This window comes from Psittacula echo (assembly GCF_963264785.1).
Source record: "Psittacula echo genome assembly, chromosome: 12".
NCBI classification, from domain to species: Eukaryota; Metazoa; Chordata; class Aves; order Psittaciformes; family Psittacidae; genus Psittacula; species Psittacula echo.
This window is the reverse complement of record NC_137747.1, coordinates 10,926,806-10,954,619: the sequence shown is the minus strand read 5'-3', so window position 1 is coordinate 10,954,619 and position 27,814 is coordinate 10,926,806. Positions and strand designations below refer to the sequence as shown.

Here is a 27,814-nt window from a genome sequence, read left to right as displayed (position 1 = left end):
TCACTTTTTTCTTGAGTGATTTATAATGAGGCCCTTCTGGAGTTCTGCTGCTGACCTGCCTATTTTGAATAACATGATGGTGGCCATCTTCATGTTCTTTTTTTGCTGAGAAATATTGAGGGTCCAGTGCAGGACCTTCAGTTCCTACATTGCCATAGCTGATCGTTCTTTCCAGTCTTAATTCAAGCAGTTGTCTATCCATGTGAGGATGTTTCCTTAAAGCCCCAGTTACTTTAATTTCTTAAAGTAATAATAATATTTGTACTAATGACAAATGTTAGCATTTGTAATGTGTTTTGACTGATAATTGACATGTTTCCAGCACCTGTTTGAAGGTTGTGTCAGTGACCTGTGTTTTGTTCAAGTGTGATTGTTCCCTTCGTGTGCAGCTGAGTAGATGAATGCAAGAATGGCAACCAGGAATGAGATGCGGGTATGTGCTTATGGACCAAAATATGAGTATTGATTGTTTTAATTACTTAGCTTAAAGCACTCCTGGTATTTGATTACATGTAAAATTTGCACTGTGGCCAAGAATGTCAGAGGAAGACATTTTCCTTTGACACAGGTTAGTGCTAAGTAGCTGGGTAGAAAACAAGAGGAACTGGAAGTTATTACTGATTAAAATAAATCGTATGTATTTGTTGCACATGAATCATTTGAGATGATACTCGAGATCAGAATGTTGAAATTGGGTTATAGTTGATGTAGAAAGAATGGAGTGGCAAAATAGTTGAGGAAGGCAGTAGTCCTCCAATATGTTAATATCTTTTAAAGTCCCTAATAGATAATATAGAAATACAAAATGCTAAATGTACTAAGGAAGGGGTGTTAACACGGTAAGCACTTGCATGAGCATTTATTTGTAACACAAGGAAAGAAAAGCCAGGTAAGGAAAACTAGCAAATAATTAAAAACCCATGAGTATTTGCATGACTCATGTATTAGGTGCGGTGTTCTGGACTTCAGGATTTACATTTCATGGTGACGTAGTTCAGAATATTTGCTTTAGAATGCAACAGGTGATTGCAGACAACCTATACCAAATACTGTTCAATCAATATGGGTGTTAAGCATGCAGTAATACAGTTGTTCTGTTTACTTTTGTTGTTGACAGTTTGAAAAGTTAATTGATGAAGCTACAAAAAAAAAAGATTTTCAATTATTAGAACAATTTCTGGCAACAGAAGACTGTGAAGATGCCTCTCACAAATGCAGCAAACAGTTTGTGAACAAATTAGACAAGCTTCTGTGTCGGGTAATGTAACCATTCCATCAGAGTCATCTATACTGTCATTGGAATAGTCTGAAACAGATTGTTTCATTTGGCTTGGTTTATGCCAGCAGTTGATTTGAAAAACTGAAATAAAATTTAAGAATTAAATATCTCCTTCAAGTTGCAGTTCAGGTGGCTTTTGAGAGCAAAAGGGCACCTGGCTAACTAAATACAGGTTTTTCTAGAACTCTACATTAAAGCTTATGTTACAATTTCAATTTCAGGAAATTGACAAACAAGAAGTCAAAAGCATTTCTGTTTTACTGAATTCTCTTCAGAAATGTGCAGACAAAATCATCATAGGAGGAGAAGATGGGCTCCCAGCAATGATAAAATACGGTCTTATTGGAAGGATAAGTAAAACCATAACGCATACATGAACTTCTAAAAATAAATATAACAATAAAGCATGCATAAGTAATGCTTCAGTGCTCAGCAGCTTGATGCTCAATTTGGTCCTTGATTGTTTCTGAATTAAGAATTTCCTATAACTTTGCAGCAAACATTATTCAGATTTAAATGTTCTTTAACAAGTGGGTCCTTATAAAGTGACACTGCTCTGCCATAGGGAAGTTTTTGCAAATCATGCAACAGATAGATAATTTGCAGAAATTTCAAGAAGATGATATCTTTTTCCGTGAGCTTTTAATATTGCTTTTGAGTCAGGAATTGGAATTTCCTGGTGCAATTTAAGTTATTTATTTTTGTTAACACAACAGCAAGTTGTACCTGTTCTTTCAACAGATTATAGTGCTATTCTCATTTTCTGATTATTTTGTGTCATTTCAACCTGCATGTTAAATGTGTTAACTCAACATAATACATATACTGAAAAATAGACACCACTTCCGTATTGCTTTCACTAGGGACTTTACTGGAGCAAATTGATGGCAATTTCAGCTGAGTGTTACTCAATTGCCTTCTCAACTGCCTTAATTAAAACAAAAAAGTGTGGTGGTAATTTCATGCTTATATTCACACCTACAAACACACTTCCTCATCCACCTACTGCTAGTTTTTCAGCTCCTTATCTGTGATGGAAGATGTAAAAGTAGATGTCTGAGTTTTGTGTTAGAAAGTCAGCTATTGAAATTAGTTTGAAATCACCTACGCTTGTTTAGTGTGAGTGAAAAAAAAAAATTCAGTTTGGGGCTAAAGTATGCTCAGCAGAGTAACTAATTTTACTCAACTATAGTATGACCTATTGTCCTTTTTCATGCTATTAAAATAGATTTATTTTCCCTTTACATGGTGAATTGGTTTGAAAAGATAAAAGAAATTTTGATCCTCAGAGGAAATGAAAAGAATGAGATGATTACAAGCCTAGCTGAAGATTTCTTCAGTGTGTTGCTGGTAAAAATAGATTGATAGTAAAATACCTTGTGTGTATTTGTCAAAGTAATTATTACTAGTTTAGCAACAAGACTTTCAAATGTGTTTCTATTTAATATCCTTCTAAAGTTAATAGTCTGCCTGTATTTGTTCTCCTTTTCTGTTCGTGAAATAAAGAGAAACAATGGAAGTGTTCGGTGAACAAAAAAAATTTCATCCTGGTCTAATTTTAATTACATAAATTATTGGTATGCTAATCCCAGGACTCCGGGTTTATAAAGACTGTCAGTTGGCTTCAGCTCATAACATTTTTATCACTAGGGAAATAATTTCCATAAATTTAACTGAAGTATTTTGGGAAGCCACATTTGGTATTAAAAGAATTCTCCCAAGTTTTTCATTAAGGATGAAATAATTTTAAAATCTTAAATGCTTTTTGATTACTTGCTTTACGCTTGTTACCTGACTTTTATGCTGTAATATTTACAGTATCAAAATTATGTCTTTTGTTGGTTTTTTTATTACAGGCTGTATGGGATAGCAGACCTGAAGGTGAGCTTTAAAAGAAGTGTAGACTAAATACATTAAAGTGTTCTGAAAGAGCATTGCAAAGTTATTGGTATTAACAGTACTTGTAGAACCATCTTGAGACAAGGTGGTTCTGAGAAGAACATGTGCGCTGAGGAAGGTGCAGAGTTTCTTGATCCAATGTAAATACCCCGCCAGCTCTATTTGCTTCAGTTCACAAACCGTAACAGGAATGGGCTTATACTCAAGAAGGCTGTTCTGCACACACAGGACTAAATTTTTTATTCATGTGAAAAAAAGCCTTAATGTCATCTGTAACTTTGTTTAATTTGAAGTCTTGTCAGAGATGACAACTGAATTGAGTTTTTCCTAAAAAGAGTGTCACTGTTCTGGAGCTTACCGTGTATAGGTGATTGCTCAACACCAGTTTTCTGTCCTGGCACCTTGGGTGTGGGAGCAGGGGCTGGACATTTGCAGTCTGTGACCTGCACCCTGGCACTCCTGGTGGTGCACAGAGAGGCAGAACACAGATGGAGTTTTACATGTTTTTATTTTACCCAGCTTAGTATGAAGTACATACTTTCCTGTAAACACCCTGGAATGTGAAGTGTAACTACACAGCTCGTCCCCTCACCAATGTAACACGCATACCTATAGGAAAAAGGCAGGCATTGCTGTTTCTAAGGTGGCACAGCTTAGTATAGCACAGTTGTCCTTCTTTATTGACTTTGTTATCATGCATGTTATCATTGCAGTTACCTTTTAGTATAGCACTAGGTGGAAGGTGACCTATTTGATGACCCATTTTGATGTCTCAATCAGAATGAAAGATTCATTTCCTTGTCCCTGGGAAGATAAATTCCTGGGTCAGAATTCGATCTTAGAGACCTAAGTTACACAATTGATCTGAATATATTTAAAAAATTAGGGTCACATGGCCAGGGGACTTATGCAGTGATGCACAGGAGTAGAAACATCATAAAAAGCTGTATTTACAATAGATTAAAGTAACTATTCTGTCTTGCATTTAACCAAGAAGGTTAAGATGTTTATTTTTAAGTATTAGTAATGCTATATGGAAAAGAAAGCATGCTGCATTTCTAAATGAAAATGAATCTTCTCCCATATGCAGATGAGGGGGCACCCTAATACGCTGTCAATAATTCTTTTTTTTTTTCGTGTTCATTAGGTAAAATGGAAATACTGGAAAACTTTGTTCTGAGAATGTGCACCCTCATCACTGATGTAAGAATTAGTATCTATGTCCAGCAAGAGGTAAACATTCTTCTTTATAAGCAACAGTTTCCTGGTTAGTGTTTTAACAGACTTTGTGAAGATAGTAATTTAACTGCACAGATGCTGCACAAAAAAAGATAATTGTGTACTGTTGTATCAGAAGGATGATTTAATGTTTCTCTGGGAATATTTGTTGATTTCTACATATTGGGGTGGTTTGTTTGTTTGTTTTTGAGATTACTAATCTACAATTTTTGGTTTGGGCAGTAAATTACATAAGACTGGTATTAAGATTCCAGTGAGAAAGCTGTATAAAAGCATAAGGAATAATATGCTATGTTCAAACTGCTATAAAGAGGATTAAGATTGTTGGTTGTAAATTCTCGATACTTGCAGGAAATCTGCATAACTTCTAGAATACCTCAGATTTCTCCTGTTTATTTTGGTAATCTCAGGTTGTCAGTTCTTTTTTAACTCTCTAAAGAAAGGGAAAGTTAAAAAAAAATCTTCAGTAAAGGCTACATCCTCAAAGGAAAGGCTTTTAATGCAAATTTCAGAAACACTTTAGCTCAGCAAACAACTTCAGATAGAACTCTAGCTTTGAAAGTTGAGGGGGGTTGTTCTATATTTAAACCTATAAATAAGAACCATAACCCTTTAACAACTGGTATTCACATTAAAGGTAATGTCATTTATTGAAATTGAGGTAGTTATATTAAGATAAATACCACTTAAGGTCAGATAGACTTCATTGTCTTTTCTTGTTTTGTAATTATTTAAGTGTTTAATTTTTTCAGTGGTATGAAGTATATTAGAAGGGCCAGAAATAAGAATAACATAAAGTTTAACAACTTATATTAAATCTTGCTCCCTTTTTTCCACTTTTTTAGGTAGTAAGAAAACTTAATTTAATGCTTGACAACATGCCTCGAGATGCCAGGAAAAAGATATTTTCTACAAAGGAAATGTTGTGTGTCATGTAAATAATCTTCAGTATAATTTTTATATCATTATGGCATTTGCATAGCTGGGAAGGCAATTTTTGCTAAGACTGTTTATAACATGTGCAGATCATAGAATCCTAGAATGATTTGGGTTGGAAAGGACCTGAAGATTATCCAGTTCCAACCCCTGCCATGGGCAGACACCTCACACTAAACCCATATCGCCCAAGGCTCTGTCCAACCCGGCCTTGAACACTGCCAGGGATGGAGCATTTACCACTTTTTTGGGCAACCTCTTCCAGTGCTTCATCACCCTCACAGTCCCTGTTTAACTCACTTTTGCATTTGCTATTATTGTGCTGCCAGTGATAGTGGCTGTGAGCAGGTATTCTCATGGGTTGTTCTCCATTACAAGCCTTAATTTGCCTCTTTCCTGATCTGGGTTAGGCTTTTTCTCATCCCTGTTGTCTTAAAATAATGAAATACATTCTTTTTAAGAATGTGTGTAAAGCACATGAATCAGTCACTGGAAAGACAAGCTGTTCACCTTGTGATTTTTATTTTTTTATAGCATTTAAAAAAGTAAGTAGAATAAAAATTATATATGTATCAGATGATTCACTTCTGCCGGTGGTACTTTCAGATGTACAGCCTTAGCATGATACACTGACCCCTTTGAAATCTAATAGTTTAGTAGAATCAGGGGTTTGTCTCCTACGTTAAAGCTTGCAATTAAATGAAACTTTTCTTCTGTACTTTGTGCTCCTGTCGTGTTTTGATGGAACATTACTTTATTTGGCAGGAGTGACATGGGGAAGAGAATTTTGGATGCTGGAGGTGAGCATGGGACTTAATAAACAATTTAATATCAAGCTTCTTAAAAATTATATGCAGACCCGTTAAAAATCCAGAGAAGATATTTAGAAGCTGCAGAAGGTTGCAATTAGTCCTCTGAAAAATAAGAATACTGCATGAAAACAATCTGCAAGCTGGAATGTTTCAGATGCATGCAGTGCATGGCTCTTCTTTGACATTTTCAGTCGTTCTCTAAAATGTAAGTTTCAAAACAGCAAAAGATCATAAGGAAGTCAGTCTTCTCAGATAGTGACCTGCAAGCCATTTTTAGAGTACTAAACTACTTTTCTCAGGGATCACTTTGGTATCCAACGGTTTCCCAGATCAGACAGGTGAAAGCTGAAAACCTTTCTTCTTGCTCTCCTTGTGTTCCTCTGACATTCCTTGAAAGCTTGCTTGAAATTTCAGTGTGAAACATAAGTTGGTTAGTTGTTCTCATTCCATTACTTCTTTATATATCCGTTATGGGTTATGTGTTTGGATATAATGTGATAGGTAACATTAAGTGTTCAGCACTGCTTATACTAGTTTCCTGGTATAATCAGAATATAGTATATAATATACTATTCCATAGTATAATCAAAACATAATAATGTTTTTTTCATGTCAGTAGTGTCTTTAAAACTACTATTCCTGTAAAATGCGTTGTGCTGTAGACTATGACCTGCAGGTAGCCATCACAGAAGCTTTATGCAGAATGATACCAGAGAAACAAAGAGGAGAACTGGCATGCCAGTGGTTTTCCATGGAGTTTGTGTCCAGTGCATTTAAAGACATTAAAGATTCTGAGTTTGAAACAGTAAGTTATATAAAAAATATTTTCAGGGAGGTAAACTTCCATTTTGCTGTTCTTTAAGAAATTTCTGTGTTTTAATAGGATTGCAGAAAATTTCTTAACCAGGTGAATGGCATGCTGGGAGACAAAAGGAGGTAAAATGGAATATTTTAAGTCAAGACATTTTCTTTCTTTTTTTAATGGCTATTCATTGGGAGTAACCTTTTTAACACATTATGTTTATCTTATATAACAGCTTGAAGAAACTGTTCACTAAAGAAAGAGCATTCATTTGAAAAGATTCTTAATAGAATCTGTTGGTATATGTTACTTTATTGATTTAGGAGGTAATGATCAATGAGAATATCTGCTAGAGAAATAGGGCATGAAAAGGAAAGAAAATATGAGCTTTTCCTTATCTATATGATCACATGCTCTGTGTGTTAATTTTATATGTTATGACAGTAAAGAGATTGAATATAATTCTTAAAATATCAGCAGATAAGATGGAAGTATGAACATAGTGACTAGAGGTCTGAGACTACTCTTCAGTTGTGAGAATGTTTAAAATTTCATGTTATCTCCTTTGGGGAAGAAGTGAAGTCAAGTGACTGCTCTTTTGGTTGCTTTGATCTTTTATTGTGCTGAGAAAGCAGTCAGGTTGCTGTGTTCAGATATGCAAAATTTATTTACAGCAGTTTAGGATACTTGACAAAATACCCTTTTCTTACAGGGTTTTTACATATCCATGTTTATCAGCAGCTCTTGATGAATATGAGGTAAGCTACAGGCTTAATCATATATCCACAGATTTTCCTTTGTGCAGCTGAAAAATTTCTTTGCCTTCTAGTTAAGAAAAAATGTTTTTTTCCAGGAGTATACAGATGTGCATGTATTTAAAGTTTGTCGTGCTGTAACACAAAGCCTGTTAGCTGGTGTAAGTCATTGCTTTCACCTCTTACTCTTTGTTTTGTTTTAGCTACAGATACCATTGGATGAAAATCTTGAAGAATTTTGGATTGATTTCAATGTTGGTAGCAGAAGTATATCTTTCTATGTGGCAGCAGATGATGCAGTAAGCTAATTTTTGTCCATCATACTAGATTGGTCTGAGACAGTAGATATGTATTCTTTAGGGGTATCAAATTTATTTACCCATATCAACATGTTAGAGCTATGTGTACATTTAATGTGGAGGCAGGGAGAAATCTAAACTTGGTGTACCTATTTAAATCAAACGGTTTCCAAGTAATGACTTCCAGATACTCTTTGCAAACAGTTTAATATATGCATACATGAACAAGAAGCCATTTCACAAAATTGCAGTTGTTTTTGTAGATGAGACTTAACTGTTTAATGTCTTTACCAAAGCTCTTCCAAAACACTGTTCACTCTTAAAAATGAAGCACGTGCTTATTGTGCTCATTGTCAGTCCTTGTAATAGAGAATTAAAAAAATTGAAAATTTATCCTCTCTGAATAACTTCCAGAACATTGCACTTTGAATTGTAATATATATATTAAATATAATTAATTATATATAATATATAATATTATATATTAAATATATAATATATATATTGTCTATATATATATAATATATAATTCTATCTTTTAAAATACATATTTTTCTTACAAGGATTATCACTGGGAAACAGTCATTATACCAGAAGAAGAGGTAGACCAGTACAGCCTAGAAGGTATTGACACTCAAAAAACATGACCTTGTTACACATTAACTTGGATTAATCCTAAAGTACTGACTCAATCCTCAGCAAAGCAAAATTCCAAATTAAAATACAGACATTTTATCAGGGATAAAATTACATTTTAGATATGCAGGTGTGATTTTATTCAAATAGCATCTTATAGGTATTTCAATACAAAATGATGTGTAAGACAATAACGTTTAATAATGTTCCATTTAAACTAGTTTGAATAGTTTTGTAAATTCTCCAGTTTATCTGCAGCTCTAGTAAATATGAAAGAAAATTCTACAGGATACTATCTGTAGGGAACAAGGATAAGGAAATTTCTACAGGATAATATAGAGAATTTCTTAAAGATGGAATCTTGAATTTTTTCACCAAAAATATATTGTAGGTTAGAGTGAATTAAATAAAATCTACATTTTAATAGCTGAACTGAAGAACGCAAGTAAGTTTCATGTATTTACAAACATTATATGAGATGTTACTAAACTGTAATGAAATTGCTTTTCAAATTTTGTTTTTTTTCCAGAAAAAGATTCAAAGAAATTATTAACAATAGCTCTGAAAAGCCCAGTGCGTGTGGGGAATCAAGAAGGAGAGAAATTCTTCTTGTATTTTGATTCTATCTTGGAAATCAAAGATGTAACCAGAAAGATTTATGGATTTCATAAATGTAAGGTAAGATTTGAACACCTTTTGAATAATTGACTGATTCAAGATAAATGTCTCATTGCCATATAAACGTTGTTATAGCTGTGATTATTGTTGTCTGTATGTACCGACAGTTTCTGATTAGTATCGTCAATACAGAGCACCATTTCTGCTACAGTATGTTAAGCCTTGGTGAGGATGCCTAATAAGGACACAAGAAAATGACCTCATATTTTAGCAGGGGAGGTTTAGATTGGATGTTAGGAAAAATTCCTTGCCTAAGAGGGTTGTGAAGCATTGGAACAGGCTGCCCAGGGAGGTGGTGGAGTCACTGTCCCTGGAGGTATTTAAAAGACATGTAGCTGTGGTGCTTGAGGACATGGTTTAGAGGTGAACTTTGCAACACTGGGTTAACAGTTGGACTTGAGGCAAATTTTACATATATAAATTTCCACAGACACAAGAACTGTGGAAAGAACTGTGCTTTCAAATATGGAAGGCTCTCAGAAATGATTCCTTAGCTATCCCACTCTTACAATGTGCTTACCACTCTTGTGAATTTACTCCTTTAGTAAACTTTTAGCAAGCCATAGCTTACTCCTTATTGCTTGTGACAAACTGCTTCTTTGAACTCTTAGAAACTTGTGAGGAATGGGAGTGCTTTGAGCTTGTAGAATCTGTTTTCCCCTATAACCTGATTGCAGACACATATCATCTGACTTAAATGTTTTGTTTCCATTTCTGGTTTTAAAAAATGTGAGCAAAGTGTGTATTTTACATAGATGGTTATTCAACTTTGTAGGATTTTAGTAAGAAGCGGTCTGCATCAATTGCCAAAACAACCGTACATGTCGTCTTTGATGAAAGTGGATCACAGGTATTTGACTTCAGTATGCCAAGATTCTTGTTTTCATGGGGTTTATATTTTGTCTGATTATTAATTAATTTATGATCATTCAGCATAAAACCAGGAACTTACAAAATGCCAATAAGATAACTTGTAAACCAGTAAAGGGATTTCTCATAAGCATGTATTATGTATTTGGGGAGATAATAATATCTAAATCTTAGAATACATCAGGCAAATATACACAAGTGCATTTCTTTTATGTGAATTGTGATTTGGTAACTCATCCTAGTTAGCGAAAATAACAGATTGGATGTATTTAAAACTAGAAGTATATAAACTCTGAAGTTTTATCAAAATTTAGAGTAAGGAATGTGATGCTTAAGGGTAAAGAGTTACTCTGTGTGTTGGTATAAAATATCAAACATGATAACATCAAAGCACTGTATAAAAATTTAAATAATGCAAAATATTATATAGGTTCTTGTACCAGAAAGTCAGTTGTCACCAGAAAAATCTGAAGAGGAGGACAAACTCAGTAAGTACAAACCCCATCAACTTCCTGGATCTTTGAGGACTCTGAATAAAAATAACAGTCGAGAAAACTGCAGAGGTGGTTCCTCCAAGGTAAGTAGGATTATCAAGGCAGAGGGCATAAAAAATACAAGTAAATTTAAGTATTTCTATGATAGCTTTGCAGAAACTCCTGGGAATCATCTTGGCTACTTTGATTGTTGACAAGGGCTGAGAATTGTCCGTACTTTATTGAATTAATTCAGAAGACAATAATCACCATCACTGATCTCTGTTCAAAAACATTAGTTTTGAGTATTATATAATTCAAGTATTTTGGTGAACTTTCTCTAAAAAGGGAACTGCATAAAAATCACATTACATTGATTGTGCATCAACAGCGATTGACATTCCAATAATACGGTGTCAAAAGACTCTTGGAGATAGAATTTGTCTTTCTTAAATCTGTGTATTATGGTCCAGTTTTTCTGTTCCTCAAGATAACTACATCCTGTAAAAGGAAAGTGTCTGAAGCATCTGTGATTATTCCTGGAAGATTTTCCACAAGGAGTCCACTGGTATTTGTTAGCACATGTAAGTTTCCAAGTACTTTCAGAGGAAAAACATACTATAAATCATCTTTGAAATACAAGCATAAACTGTGATCCTTTGCAGAGCAGGAAATTAAAAGTAGACCTTATAAATTTCCCTCACAGGTGCTTTAAAATTTAAGGTTTTAAACTAGGCCACTTGCTGCTGGTCTGTAGACATGATGCAGGGTAGTAGCTGCACATGCATTCCAAATAGCCAAAGACCACCCATTGTTGTTAGTTCTGCTATCAGTCAGCTGCTTGTGCTGGAGCAAGCTGAGAAGTTGGCAGTCGATTAGAAGATGTAAAAATGAGTGGGTTCACATCTCTTTCCTCACATGCTCTTGGTTTAAAGACTCCTCAGCAGTGCTTTTTATAGCAGTGGCAGTGGAAAATCAGCTTTCTCCAATGTGTACATCTATCACTTGCATTTTACTGTTATCTAAAAACTGTATGTTTCTTAAAGGGGCAGTTGATCATGAGGCTAGTGAGCAAGGTGGGATCCACTGCCAGGTTGAGTTGCAGGTCCAGTACCAATGATGCTTATGTCAGAAGTGCTTCTTGCAGAACAGGATAAGGAAGAGACTTCATCACAAATAGGAGTCATTCCTTTCCTGCTAATAGTCTTACTGTAACAGATATTTAATACTTTCTACTAGGGAGAGATTTATAAGACAAAGACCAGTTAGAGGCTGGAGATGCAACTAGTGGCGGAACAGCAGGACTAACAAGCTTAATTTTCCTGCTTTAACTGTCTCAGATGCATGAGTATCCTTGGTTATGTATAACCATGTATCATGTATAAATTAAGAGTACCAGAGGCTAGAAAAGAAAGCATTTTCAGATTGGAATGGACCAAGATTTAGAACTTAATGTGACTTTTTCTATTTGGAACTTTACCAGTCTATTCCAGCAAAAATATATTACAGTAAAATCTTTAAATAGATGGCCAGCTATTTTTCACCAGAGCCAGCCTGTAAAAGCATTGTTTACCTCCACACATCCCCAGTTGATGGGCTTGTTAACCTCCATGTAACTCAATTGAAATCAACAGAATTAGAAAAGGTACATGAGGTGATATAAACACTAGCTATTTTTTAATGTTTATGGAATAGATGTTATTATGGACAAAACTTTTCATATTGATATCACAGACACACAGGAATTTTAATAGAATAATAGAATTTAAATTAAATAGAAGAATTTAATTTAAAAGAATTCTAGCATGTTTCTGGTTTGTCTTCAGCCACTCCTTGCAAAGGACGATTTAAATTACCTTTGGAAATGATGAGCTCTGCTGAAAGGTCTAACAGCACAGTAAATGAGACCAGAACAAAGAACTTCTATCAAGAACCTACTGGAGTATGCATGTCATCTGTAGCTAAGTCTTTTACTTAGAGTAATATTAAATTCTACTCTAATTTGTTCCTAATTAATATTTTAAAATGCTAGAGATTTGCAGTCAGCAACTCATTTTTAGAAAATAGTGTGTTTTGTTTATTGCATAATGTTTTCTTGACCTCTGGATTTCAGGTTTAAAATGTCTAAAGTCAGATAGAAATCTTCCAGAATTAGCTAAAATTTGTAATCACTCCTCAGTTCTGACCCCAGAGTTAATTGCATTTAGTAGGCCACAATTCTTCATTTGTATATAATATGAAAATGGAGTATGCACAAAATCCCAAATTAATTATGCAGTGTTGAAATACTCTTAAAAGCATACATTCAGCTGTAGCTGTGACATGTTAATGCCTTCAGGTTATAGTATTTATCGTATTGGGTTTAGTGCATTTTTTATTAGGCATTCACTAAAATCAAACAAAAATACATAGGTGTCACGGAACTCCAGTTTGGGTATATGTTGTTTTGCTTGTGTTCCAGTTGAACAAAGACTTCAAAATATCATTTTTATTTCATTCCTGGCTCTAAATATCTTCCTGGGTGAAATTCAGATCCAGTCCCAGACTATAGGATTCTGAAGCATTTTTTGCTCTAGTTGTGCTTTAGAAAAACGCTTTAACATATAGAATGTGTGGCTTAGACTATTTCAAGTGCTACTTTATATGAGAATTTTCCTTCTTTTGTGTTTATGGATTGTAGTTGTTTACTGTTACTACTTGTGCTTTCCAGAGTGGGCAGCGACCTACACAGAACTTATCTAGTGAAACAGAACAGAAAATCAGGAAATCAAGTATGAGAGATGAGGCAAAACCCCCTGAAAAGGTACTTGAATCAGCAGTTGTGTGAAATGAAAAATAATTTCATACTTTATTAGGGAAAATACAAGTTTATGAGATTCTACTGCTTATAGTCCTACACTAATGTTTTCTTTTGTGTATTAATCCCACTGTAGCAAACGTGTGCTAAAGAAGTTTTAGAAATTATGCAAGAGGCAGAAGCTGGGGCCACGCAAAAGCAAACCTTAGGCACGTAATTATCCAGGTGTTGATAGTCTTTACTTTAAAATTTAAACGTTTTAAAAATTATTTTAATTTTGTCCATTTCTTTTGTAATAATTGATACCAAATTAATGTCTCATTTAGATGAAGTGTTAGATATTGTTCCTGATTCTCAGCCAGTAGAGAGAAGCAACAAACCTTTGTAAGTATTGGAAAAGAATGCCAAGTCACTGTTATCCCTCACTTTGAAGGGAGTATTTAAAGTATTGCCAGAATTGAAGTTTTGTTGCATAGTTTCAGAAAATGCCAGAATTGAATTGTTTTGTCTTCCTGGGAGTTGCATTCAGAAGTGTTGGCTGTGTGAGTCAGGTCAATTTTATTATGTCACTTTTTTTGTTATCCTGAAATCCTTGGCACCAGATCAGCACTCCTACATGTATTTGCTAAGACTGCTTCATGAACGGTACTAGTCTGTTGTCTTAATCAAAAGATTTTGAATGAGTGAATCTGTTGATGAAAATACTACTCACTAACACAATCTAGAGTAGGAGTTTAAGTAAGCCTTAGTAGGAACAAGGAGAGTAATTTAGACGACATCAGAAAGTGAAATACAAGTGACACATGGGTTTATGTAAGTGAAATGTGCCGTAAATGCAGTAAATTTGACACATCATATCTACCTAGGTTCAAGTTTTAATGGTGGCTGTAGGATGTTGTTGCCTTTTTGAAGCTGACTTAAAAATATGTCTCCATTTCTGAAGGTTTGCTATTTTACAAGGTGTTGGCTACTTGAAGAGTGCCAGCACATTGATAGCTCCAAGATAGCACTATTTTCCTATTTTTGATGCATGTTTGTTATAATAAAGACTCACTTTCTGCAGTTCACTGATAATAACGTGTTATTACTTTTGTTAGGCTTCCTTGTGTTTTAGAGAGTTCTTTTGATAAAAGCAAAACATGGAAAAAAAGACCATGCTCTGTTCCTGAGAAGAATATAACAACGGGTGGCAAGCAAAAGCTAAATCAGTCATTGGAACGTACGTCCCATCCAGTTTATGTTCACACTTTGTTAACCATTAGCATTAAAGTGTTTTAGATGAAATTTGAACCTACAGCTGTGCTTTTTATTTTGATCTTGTATTAGTTGCTGTTGTTAGTGAATGAGCTGTGAAATAAAAAGCGTTTTTTGGTGGGTTTTTTTTTTTTTAAGTATCTCAAGATAAGCAAAGAAATTATAAAAAAGAGAAGAAAACCAAGAAAATTTATGTCATACGACAAGAAAACAGCAAAATATTTAGTAGACAGTTAGTGTTAGTCATTTGGAAGAGAAACTGTTAAGTACAGAAGGGAAAAAAACTACTACTGAAATATCATGTAAAACATTTCTTTCAGCTAGAGTGTCTGAAACATCTTTGCATTCTGGTTTTACAAAGGAGGAATCTGATGTTCTCTTTAGAAAAGAGACTGCAAATCCAAAAGCATCAAACACGGTGGGAGCTTCTTACCTTCATTTTTTTGACTTGCAGTTAAGAGAATTATCAAATTGTCAGTGTTTCAGAATTCGGTTTTACTTTCATTTAGTCACAAACTTACTTCTAATTAATTTTTCACTAATACCAAGTGCATTAAATACCATCAGCTTCACTCTTTGCTTTTTCAGTGTCACCTCTGTAAGATTAGTTTACTCTGAATTTCTTTTTAGTAATCATCTTTTTACAAAATAATTCCTAACTGAGCACTAACTTGTGCTTCTCGTGTACTTTTTTGTTTACTTTTGAATGTTATAGTACCCAAACCCACAACATGGAAAAGATCTGCTAAACTGATATTTCATTGCTCACTGTTTGGGTAATGCAAGGGAAAATAGTTTTCGGAGGATTGATAGTACATCTTGAAGAATTTAGGGAAGTTGAGGTGACTGCTGGGAACCTGTAGTTCTGTTTTTAGCTTTGTCCTTCTGTTGAATGGGTTCAAAGTTGAGTCTTAAATTCTATTTTTGTAGAAAACAAAGTCTAAAGAAATGACAGATGCTGCAAAATCACTAATTAGTAAAATCAGTAACAGATATAAAGTAAAGACAGATGAGAAAAGCAAAACAAGAGACTCCTTGGGTTTTAACAGGTATGATGGGAACTATTAATTTACTTTCGTGCTTGTACTTCTTGTGCCTATGGCTTTGTCTGTGGTCTACTCCTCTGTCTACAGTTGCTTCACATCCTGCTTTCATATGAATCGTTTATGCACTTCTGATAAACACTGTTGCACTGAGGAGTAGGAGTCTAGTAGTCATACAGTTCCAGTAGTTGAAATAACTAAAAGGCTGTTAGAAACTCTGTTCAATGGTTTGTTGCTCATTCATTCATAACATGTTTAGTGAAGAGAAATCAGCGGGTATGGTTCATGGGCACTGCACATGGCTGTCTCCGTTCCATCATCATAGTTTGGGGGTCAGACTTGGATTCAGTCATCAACCTTCTGATCATCTAAAACTCCTAGTTGTCTTCTTGAAAGAGTTGACTGTTAGTTTAAATTTAACAAATTCTTAAATAAGAAAATCAGTCTTTCCTTGCTGGAACTGATGTTTGGAAATACACTCTGCATGTAATTACCTGCTCCCCATGTTTGATTGTAACTGGGTGATGAAGGACTGGAACAGTGAGGCTGTGTCATTTTTTCAATGTTTTGGATAGCAGCTTGGGAGCCATGCAGAACCTGCAGTGTAGCTGTGTGAGCTGGAATCAGTTTTTCTAGAGCACAGAAAACAAAGGGTCTGGTCTCTCTTAATCCACTTAGGTTTGTATTTAAATGCCTGAATAAATTTGTTGTGTTTGATAAGGTTTTTATTATATATAAGCAGTATTCTAAATGCATATATTCTAATTGTCATTCAACAAAATGTGTCCTTACTTTTTAGGTCGCATTTAAATAAATCCTGTGTCTCTAAGGTAACATATCGCTTTTGTTGGAAATATTTTTCATATCTGATATATGTACATAGGGTGGTAGTAGTAGATGTAAATCAAAAGTTCACAAATACCTCTGAATGTTAAATATCTATTCATTATGCATTGACTGTATATACTTAAAATACTTTTTGTTTATTTACTGATGTGGAATAATATTTTTACAGACAGCTGTCAGCCACTGAAACCCAAAGTAATTTCTGTTTACATATTATAGAACTGAATCTGTTCATTTTGAACGTGGCAATGCTAAATATTTAGAATAAAAGTATTGTCATAAATGAGATTACAGAATCCTTGAATGAGATCTAGCCAGGACAGAAATCAGTATAATGTTTGGAGCAGGGTGGGGGGGATGATTCTGAGGATTTATTGATATCCTTAAAAGTTAAATTCTAAAAGATTTAGTTTCTATTAGCCCTTGTCCCTTTTTGCCTCATTGTAACCTCATTTGCCTGTTGCTGATCAAGTGGGGGTCTGAGGTTTTTCATATGTTACGGATAAAGAACTTTGTGAGGTGACTGTACATGAAAGCATAGTCCAAATTTGGCATAGGAGTTAACTTTTTCTTTATATATAGGATGAAGTTCAGGATAGAAAGCTGAAAAGCTCTACTTTTCTTAATAGAACTGCTGGTCCTATTGTGTAAGTAGTTAAAACATTTTCAAACAAAATTTCCAGGTACTCAACTTTGTGGAATGTTCACAATTCAGTCACAAAACTGATCGCTGTGTCTCTTTGACAGGGATGATGTCTACAACTTTAACATCAGTGGGTTTGATGAGCCTACAATAAAGCTTGGAGTAAGAATATAACTAAAACTGATATGAATAGAATATAAAGGAACTCAGTCAACTGAAAGTATTGTTAACATCTAAAAATTCAAATCATATCACTGAACTAAGTGGGGGAAAATGTTTGCTGTGTAAATATCTTACATTTAAATCAATGTTTTCCTGCATTAAGAATCAAACTGTTTGTTAGGAGTATCATTATTTTTCAATTCTCCTGTTACCCTGAAAGTGTTATTGCCATCCTGATGATCCCCATTGTAAAGACATCTTTGCCCAGATGTTTAAGTGAAAAGGGAATGGAGCTAAGATAGAAGCAAAAGACAAGGAAAGATAGTTTTGTTCCTTATGGCTCGAAGGAGCCTGCTGGAATGGTGAAAGTAGCGAAGCAAGTGAGTAGAAACTCATTTGTTAGTTTGAGACAGTGAAAGCTTCAGTCATTGCCACTTGATTCTGTTCTTCAATAATTTCAAAGACAGAAATTAATCATCACAAGTTAGTTGCTGAGTATAAAAAGCAAGCAAAAAAAAAAAAAGCCCATAGCTTTTAGTGGGGTGGCCTTTTTAATTTTGTTAAAATTGCATAACAAATTAAAACTTCCACTTGTTTCTTACTTGTTTACATTTTCAGATGAAAGAATTGCATGTTACTGAAGTGAGCACTCATACAGATTCAAACAAAAAAGGGTAGGGATGTGCTATTTTGTCTAATCTGCTGATTATCAGGAATAGTACTGTTTGCATTCAGCAGCATTCTGTTATGAAAATCCAGGGAATGTATGCATGACAGTAATAGCTTGACTGTGTTAGTTTTTCAAGCAATAAACATAGCTGCTGTGGTCTCACGATTTTCCTCTGTGAAGCTGACTAAAAGGAAAGAATGTGTTTCATGAAGAAAACAGCTCTAGTTCTCTTCATAGAATACTACAGGGATAGAAACTCCTGAGTAGAGGGGGAAGGTTTTTGTTTACAATCAGCCTGCAAAGAGGCATATCCTTACTGTGTGTTCTTATGGATCATAGCAAATAAGCATCCTTTTGGGTTTGAGGTGAACAGGTATTTCTAAAATTGATGTGAGAACAAAAAGTAGGTGCATTTGTTCGAATCCTTAATCCACGTATCTCATGAACAGTAGAAACACTTAGAACAAGTATTTGTAAATGTATCATTTAAAGATGTGTCTTATTTTTCTCATTAAGGAATGCAGATGATGGTAAAACTAGCACTGAAGTGAAACAAAAAAAACAAGTAAGGCGCTTATTTTTGTGGCTCAGAATACCTTGTCTTCCTGCCTTTACATGCCAATTATGTAAGTGAAAGGTATATTAAAAGTAAATGGATAAATTAAAAAGATATTTTGTCTTGCAGATTACAAACAATAAAAACAAGAAGCATCTCTTCAGTGACACAGACACAGAAACCAGAGGTGATGACTGCAAGACAGACATTAGTTGGCTACGAGAATCAAATAGAAAACCTAAAGCCCAGTTAATTGATTACAGCAGAAATAAGCACTTGGGGAAACCCATAAACACAGACAAAAGTGAGAAACTTTTTCTATATTTCTTAAGAATGCTGCAGTAAGTTTGTTCATAGACATTAATTGCACAGCATGTAATGTGCTGTGATACTCATAAGGGGGTTTTGTCTTATTTACAATCATACGGAATGTTCAGATCAGTTCTAAGAATTTACAGACATGAATTTCTAAAAAGTCTGGATTTTAACATGGAAAATGGGACAGGTAGAGGTGGTTGTGTGAAAAAAACCCCAAACCTTTGGCTTTTGAAAATAATGTGTTGAAAGCAGTGTACTGAGATAGTAACTCTTTTGGGTGTAAAAGTGATTCTGTGACTCTACAGCTAAAACTCTGGATGTCAAACATTTGCATATTTTGCTGATTTTTCTAACTTTATGCATTGTAACAGCAGAGAAATTGCCTGAACCTGTTTGCCACGTGGATAAACCTAAGGGCAAAAATGCAAATAAGAAAAAGGTAAATGTAAATTTGCAACTGGACTTGTAATATGTATTAAAAATGTTTTAACTCGCTACATGAAGTGTTTTGGAATTTTTTTCATAAATATATGCCATTTATTTATGCTTATTTCAGGGTCTCTTGTTAAATACAGTTTATTTTTTTCAGGTACTGTGTTCTTTTTCTGTAATATCTAGCTAGTATTTCAGGCATAAGACTGGCTATGAGTTAGAATGATGTTTTTTTTTAAGTTCTACTATGTAAAATTATTGATGATGTCTACTGCTTAATAGCCATCTACTCTTGAGTATATAGTATTCATATAATAATTCATTATAATATAATAATTGTATAATAATCATTCATATAATACCCTGAAGAGGGTTCAGTTGATCAGTGTTGAATCTGTCTGCTTACTAATGTGCACTTTTTTAGTAACAAAATGCCCCTGATCTACCCAAGCAAGTTCAAAGTGCCTACTTTGAGGAGATAGGGTTCCACTACTCCGTAGATTTAGGTGGAGAGCATCTGAAGTCACTAATAGATTTGACCCTAGAAATGAGGAAGCTCTTTCCCAGCATACATTTTGTGTAGAGCACTTTTCAAGAGAGCAGAAGGCCAGAGTTCTAATCTCTTCTAGTCTGAGAGGCGTTGCACTTAAATGTTTTCATCCCTTCTAATGTCAGGTCCCTGGGGTACTTTCAGTGAGAACATGCTTTGCTCTATTTCTGAACATTGCCTGCTGTGTGGAGTGGCAGTAGTAATGGAGTAGAAGGGGGACAGATAAAAAAAGGAAGACTGATTCTAGTCTGGTGGTTAAGGTGATCAGTTCAGAGGTAATGATCAAGGATTCTGTTTCCTGCTCACTGTGCCGGCTTTTGGCTTTGTTCTGTTTCAAACTAGTTAGTCTCATTTAAATGTGTGTGTATTTCAGAGAGCCACCTTTGGAAGCCCACTGCAGCTTTGCTGTAGTTCAAAAATGGCATTTATTTTGACTCTTCTCTTTTTTGACTCTTACATTCCTGTCTGCACTGTGCCTGCTCTACAGTGAAAATTATCTGCCTAAAATACTTAGTAGGTTGATGGTTGGACTCTCCAAGACTTAGTAAAATTATGATTTTTAGTTGTTTTGAAATAATGGATTTCAAGTAATGAAACCAAGTTACCTGCCATTTATTCTTATATATTTGTTAATTATTCTGATGTAAGCTGAAGTTATTTTTATTCTTCCAAAGACGAGCAGATGTAAAAAACAGAATTCAAGAACTGATGAACCAATAAAACAAATGAGCAGACAAAAATGGCCTCGAAGAGCAGCATTAGCAAAAAACTACAAAGAGCCTTCCAGTTCAGAGTCAGAGAATGAAAGGGAGTCTTTAGCATGCATCTCTAGGGAGGAGAAATCAAAAATACAGGTATGGAGTTGTACTTTATTATTAAAAATCCAATTCTGACCTTTTTTTTTTTTTTTTTTTTTATGTATTCTGGTCTACTTTGTACTTAGTGCTCCTGAATTTTAAGTGCCCAACATGAGCAACTTGAAATTAACTTTATTTCTAGTAGTGCCCTTTTTAATAATGAGTGGTTAGCTGCTAAGAAAATCAGTCCTAAATAATCTTTCAGTCATAATAGGATTTCAGTTTCCATTCATGAAATTTATTCTGCTGCAAAGCACTACTGTGTCCTTTATTTCAAAAACATAACAAGTTCTATGGACCTACAGTTTGCTCTTTTCTGTAGTGTGATATGGATAATCCTAAGCCTGTTCTGTGTACAATAAAAAGACTGACTTGACAGGGAGTATGTCAGTATATTTACTGAATACCCGAACAGGATTTCTAGTAAATTAGCAATGACATTGGCTGCTAAAACTCTTTGCATTCTTTTAGCATAGCATTTCCCTGTATATGGATAGGTCTGCAAACTTCATTGATTAGATCCTGAAGCATCAGTGATTGTTTCCAATAGTTCATAAGAATAGAAATTTGAGTGCTGAATTAAACAAATTCAATATTTACTGGTATTAGAACACCTGATATGAATTTATGCACTTCTAATGATGTTTCTTTTGTACCTTCTGCTTGTTCAACAGTACATATAGATAATATGCTCTTTACCTCTGTGTGTGTGTATATATGTTTTTCATATGTTTCCATACGTTTACAAATAATGTGTATATAAACTTTGTATTGTAATAGAAAAATATGAATGGAGAAAACGGGGATGATAATCAGCAAAAGGAACTCCAGAATATTTCACCTATGGAGCCAAAGAGAGTAGCAAACTATGTACACAAAGCATTGACTGAATCAAAGAACTTTGCAGAAGAAAAGGAAATTGAAATGCCCTCATCTGAGAGTCCTGTGTCTCTTGAGATCATGAGATGTGGGTATTTTGACTTTATAGTAACACTGTATCAAAAGTTGGAGCTTAAATGAGGATTATCATAGTAGTACAATTTTACATTTAGTTCATCTTTTAAAAAGATATCCCCTAATTCAGCGTGTAGCACGTAATTTAAGGAAGTGTATTAACATGTTGCTAACACTTTTATAGTTTGGTTCGGTTATTTGACATCAGCATAGTATAGAAGTGCAATACAGAAGTGTTAGAATGAATGTGGTAACTGCTAAAATAGTGCAAGGAGTGCAAAAGTGGTGGAAGTGTGGAAAGCTGTATGCCAACACTTGAAGTGAAATTCCACAGATCTAAGATGGGCAAATACCTAGAGTTGCAACAGTTAGCAATATGGAGCTTTAACTTACCTTTTTCAACTTTCATTCCTTGTGCTGACAGTTAAGTAACTGTTTTCTAGGTACTGAAAGAATATCAGGAGGAGATGTTACTCAAGAACATACTGGCAGTGAAAGATCACTTAGTCTTCAGGAGTCAACACCAGAAAAAACAGAAATGTTGAACTTTGAGAAAGGAATCTCTCCCAGTGATTTTCATCCCCAGAAAAAGAACTTTCAAAGTCTGTGTCTAAATCAGTCCCCTGAGATGCCTGCTAAAAAGCTAACATTTGAAGATACAAGTTTCTCACCAGCTTTAAGTGAAGCATCTTTGGTAAGAATATTGAAGTTACTCTACAGTTACTTTAACTGAAAATTATTCCATTCAGCTGCCAACGGCTTTATGCTTTCTGTACATCTCCTCTCAATTATTATGTTTTGTTAATGTGTAGCACAGCTTACCAACATATAAAACTGTCACTGGAAAACTTGCAAAGGGATCTGCCTGCAAAACACATGGTAATAATGAAGATTCAAGTTTCAGACATTGCTTTTTGGACACATGTTCTATTAAAGGAAAACTACAAGATACGACTAAACCTACCACCAAAAGTAAAGAGGAGGTATGTTACTAAAGCCTTTGCACTCCAGAAATGAACAGCCATTTTTCCTCTATTGTATCTACTTTACACATGGGGAGGTTTAAGGGAAACGCATCTTTCTTACTGTTAAACACTATATATAATGTTTACTTGTGACCTTCTTGGAAAATCTTACTAGTTATTTTTTAAATATTTGAGATAAGTTAGAGAATTGTTTGCCACATGGATACAAGGGAAGAAGCTCAGTAATAATTAATATCTTACAACAACAGGAAGTAAATATTTTCCTCTGGATTTTCAATAGAAAAGAAACAGTTTTTCACAAATTAAAGAATTGTGACATCTGCATGGAAAAATTCTTGAGGTGAAAAAGTGCTCTTATAGTTTTAGCATTAGCACACAGCTCAATACAATAACCATTGTAGCATTGGCATATAAACCGAAACTGCTGTATGCCTTCAGACCACTGCTTCTGAGTACTTTTTTCAGTGAAAAAAAGCACTAATGACTTCTTTATGAAATTCTTTTTTGTGTGTTCTATTGCAGGAAACAGTTAGACCTTATTGGTCACTTGAGGTACTGCTGTCATTAATGATCGATGTGGTGAAGTTGTTTATTCTTTCATCTAGTGCAACTTAGTAGCAATTCATGCAGTGATTCTTCTTTCTTTATCCAAACTGTAGTGTGTTCATGTGCCTGGTATCATGAAAAAAAACACAAATGTGAGTTTCTGAAGACTTCCGAAAGTGCTTGAGTTTGGAAGTTAATCAGTGACTTTTCTTTCAGGATTGTGTAGCACCAACTCCATCGTCTGCTTCCAGTGGAAGTAAAGTACAGTCTTGGAGTGAAGAGCCTTATGCCCCCGTGCATGAGTCAGGTACAGACATTTCATTTTAAGCAGACGACTTTCTACATATGTCTGTGGAAGTTAAGAAAAATGTTTGTCATAAAAATATGACTCAAGTTCTTAAATTATGTTTTCTTTTACATATTTTCAGTATGCTCTCTTTCTCATTTTCTGCATTGTTTTAATTATCCCATTCAAGGAAAAAAAAAATAATTGGGCTCCAAAATGCAGTTACTGTAAAGATTTAGTTGTGCTCTTAAGATACTGATTAAGATTTCTTTTGATACTGGAAGAAAAGTGGGGCTAAATGGTATCAGGAAGAGAGAGCTTAACATGAACCTCTTTAATGAACAAGTCCTGAATGGGTCAAAGAGTTCTGTGTTCCTTGAAATCCTCCTGTTCATTGACATCAAGTTCTCCTATCACTGAATGAAGGATTACTCCATGAAGGTAATGCTAATTAATTTTTATATAATTCTAGGGCTTTAAAGCTACATACTCCTAAAGTTTGGCTCTTCTTTATCCTCCCATGTAATTACTCTAAATAATCCTAATAAGCAGTTTTGTTTTCATGTTTATTAAAGGGCCAACTATACAGCCGTTTCTCAAACGAAGGTACCACAGTGATCCAGAAAGCAACTCTGATGAAGCAGAAACAACCAAAGAGAAGGAAAAGAAAGGAAAGAAAAGAACGAAGTTACAGCCTAGAGAAATATTTAAAACGGAGAGTGCCGCTACTTACAGAGGTTAGTTACGGAGTGAAAGCTGTGCTTGTGCAGAAGTTCTAACAAGAAAAGATAATATCCATTCAAAAACATTTTATGTGTTTAAAAAAGAAATAAAAAGAAATCCTAAATATTTAGAGCCTATATCCATTAAAAAAAAAAAACACATGAAAACAGAAACTGGTCTCAGTCATTTAATATCTGAGCCATTTCAGACATCTGTATATAACAAAAGCTGTTATAGGCCCTTTTGTAACTTCAGATAGGGTACTTCTTCTTTCTGAATTGTAACATTATATCTTGTTTTTACTTCAGTGTCTGAAAGCATATCTCCTGTATCTGCAAATGATCTGTCTGGTTTGGATGGGGAAGTCTGGGAGCCTGGTTGTTCAACTATCAGTATCTGTCAGAAGCTCCAAAAAGAATTTACTAAGAAAATTGAGGCAAGATATTTCATATACAGTATTAGTTGTCTGAGTACATATGCATATAAATGATAGCTTGTAGTACACTACAGCGTTTGCTTAAAAGTACATGAAAATAGCTATGTGCATAGAACTTCAGGAAATCATAAAATTCCAAGTTTCCTTTTATGCCTTTTTCACTTCCTTTATGTACGTGACTCTCCCAATGCTTTTCTTTCCAGGTCTACTTTGTTTTTTATCATGTGTGTAGTTTCAAAACAAGTATGTATTTAAAGGAGTGAGCATACTGCATTTTAATTTTTATTTATTTTTTTAATTATGAAAGCCATGAATGAAATTCCTTTGCAAAAAGGAAAACATGAGCCTGAATAATATATTTGTTCATCTCGGACGGCTGCACGCACACATCATTCATTCCATGTGTACTTATTCTAGTTTGAAGAAATGTATTTTTCAAACAATGTACTTCTAATTAAGTACATTATTTAATTTTATATATGTACATAATGTATTTCTATTTAAATACGTTAAAATGAGGTAGAGTTTTATTAAAAATGTAAAGCTATCTTTACTTACATTTCATAATGGAAAGTTTTTCCTTCAAAGACAGGGAGATGATAAAAAAGGGGGATTTTGCTCAGTATGATCTGTGATACTGAGCAATTACAGTACTAAACATGTTCCAGGGTTGGTTTTTTTGTTTTTTTCCTAAAGTGAAAATAATCTGAAATTAGTGTAAAAACATCCCCATAGAGCCGCTCCAGGAAAATGGATAATTTTACTAAACAATCGCTACGAGCTGCCCATGAGCATTTGTCAGCCATGAGTTACCAGCTTCATGAATGCAGGTCTGTAACCAAAGATTTGTTTTAAAACATGCTTGAAGTGCAGCGAATACATTCTGAAAGCAGCCGGTTTTGTTTTGGTAGGAGCAGGCAGATGGAGGAATTCCGTTCTACTCTCCTTGAGCAACTTGAGAATTTTGAAAATGATTCTCAGTCCTTGAAAAACATGGAAAAAGATTTATCGGTTTGTATTTTAATTACTTGATCATGGAGAAAAGGGAATTCTTATGGAGTCCATAGATTGTTCATATCAGCTATAACTTGAGATCATTAGTTTTGATTTAAAAAGCCTTTATCATTTTGCTTAAAGTTGGGTCCCATTTCAAATAATGGGTTTGAGGTGTTAGCATTGGCTAATGCATTGCTCTTAGAATTTCTAGATCACCGCTCTATGGTTTTCTTCCTAGAAAAAACTACCCCAACCAGTTTCAGTGGGCTGTTTACCCCACTTCAGGAGCCTTTTTTTCAGTAACAGCTTGTAGGCGTTTGAACCTGATTTGCTGTGTGCTGTATGACCAGCCAGTTGACATTGTTCCTGCCACTTGCTGTAATGTAAAAATCAATATACAAATATTCGTGTCAACACAAGACTACATTTGCTTTTTCTTTTACTCTGAAGGCATGACTTAAATTATATGGAAGGTCTGATTAAAATGCTATGCATGTTCTTTTTCATTGTTTTGAAATTGGTAGGCAGAACAGACTTTTGGTTAAATTGGTTCCATGAAAAGAGAATTCTTGAAGTGCCTCATCCTGCCAGCTAAGTTTCTCCTCCCCCACCAATGATTCTGTGGTGACTGTGTTAACTCCTACTCATTCTGTGCCAAGTCTGTGATTTATTCATAGTAGGTATTAATTTTAGGTCAGAAAATATGAGTTCCTACTGATTATCATCTATTAATATTTTTCATTCCAGATCTTTTGGAAAAAACACACGCATACTTTTAGTACATACGTGAAAAATGAGCAGCAGAGGTTGGTAGGCTTCACTAATCCTGGGATGAGATCTGTGTTTTGTTTGTTTGAAGTATAAGTTAGACCAACTCTGTGCAGTTTCTCTCTTCCGTAAAATAGACATAGCAGATGAGATGAGAAAATCAGATTAAATTCTTATGTTACAGGAAAAATGTAATTATTCTCCGTGTAATTTCTTCCACGTACTTGAGGGACTATTCCGGTAGTAACAATGATGGTAACATTTATCCATGCTTTTTAAGTATAAATATACTACAAATAATGTCATGTATTCATGGTAGGTGTGGAAAGTTCATATGTAGTTAAGCTGTTTGAACTGCCTTTTATTTCTCTAGAATTCAGATTCTTAAAAGTTCATTTGAAAAGAACATCTGCCATACTGGTGACTGTGAAGAACGTGTTTTTACTTCAGAGGTATGATGAACTTTTCTTTCTTTCTTGTTAACAATTCTTAAATTTTGCCAACAGATACAGCATTGACTATTTTTCCCAAAGAAAGTCTTTATCCTTTTTCATTGTCATAAAATGTCCTTTAACATAACAATATTCAATGTTTTAGGCCTAGATTTCATGCATTAGAAGGTCTATGCAATTATCTGCAAAACTAGTGCAAGATGTATTCTGTGTTTTATGGCTCTGTTTACCAGTCTTAATCATCAAAGAAAGAACACATACAAAACACGCGTCCCTTTCCTTTCAGAAGGTGGATGCATGTGCATCTATATCTCTGTTAGAAACCATTTAGGGATGTAATTGTCTTCTTGAAATGGGTTACCAATTATGAACACAGAAAATACTGACTGTATCTTTTTATAGATGCATCTGATGAAAGAAGAATTAAAAGGATTGCAAGAGAAGCTTCTGAAAGAAATGGTAAATGAAGTTATGTTGTCTTCATTTTTATTCATTGTTTAAGTGTAGCTGTTTGAATAGTGAATTATTAAAAATTGCAATTTCTAGTCCTATATATAAAAAAGAAAAATGAGTCAGAATCCAAGTGTCACTGACATGTTATACTTGAAACCTTATCTGGGGGATGAAAGCAGCAGGTAGATTGAGACAGACTGTTTTAATTCTGAGTCTTAATATATTGAACATGGACATGGAAAAGAAAAATATCATATTTGATATGTTAAAAGCAGCATATGCTATGCACCAGAATTAGAATACGTTGTGATAAATGTAATGCTTTTTACACAGCAAGAAGAGGAGCTATGTAATGTTCGCAGAGGATTGCAGACATTGTTTCAATCAGAAGATAAAATTCTGCAGTAA

General features: G+C 34.5%; 1 protein-coding gene across 1 annotated transcript; it reads left to right on the top strand.

Moving 5' to 3' along the window:
• Positions 1-409: 409 nt before the first annotated feature.
• On the top strand, positions 410-27,814 carry SYCP2 (synaptonemal complex protein 2; the record flags this gene model as incomplete). The annotated part of the gene is made up of 39 exons (XM_080627693.1): positions 410-433; positions 1,118-1,258; positions 1,501-1,633; positions 2,508-2,629; positions 3,136-3,160; positions 4,326-4,411; positions 5,263-5,351; positions 6,119-6,153; positions 6,828-6,970; positions 7,049-7,101; positions 7,680-7,725; positions 7,926-8,021; positions 8,585-8,645; positions 9,187-9,335; positions 10,111-10,185; positions 10,636-10,782; positions 11,169-11,262; positions 12,505-12,620; positions 13,359-13,449; positions 13,802-13,859; positions 14,573-14,694; positions 15,050-15,147; positions 15,660-15,778; positions 17,366-17,423; positions 18,779-18,953; positions 19,342-19,406; positions 20,624-20,803; positions 21,587-21,773; positions 22,204-22,454; positions 22,573-22,743; positions 23,509-23,594; positions 24,131-24,315; positions 24,583-24,737; positions 25,473-25,567; positions 25,649-25,748; positions 26,481-26,539; positions 26,875-26,953; positions 27,356-27,412; positions 27,740-27,814. 39 exons carry the CDS (start codon positions 410-412, stop codon positions 27,812-27,814), a joined length of 4,101 nt encoding a protein of 1,366 aa, XP_080483819.1.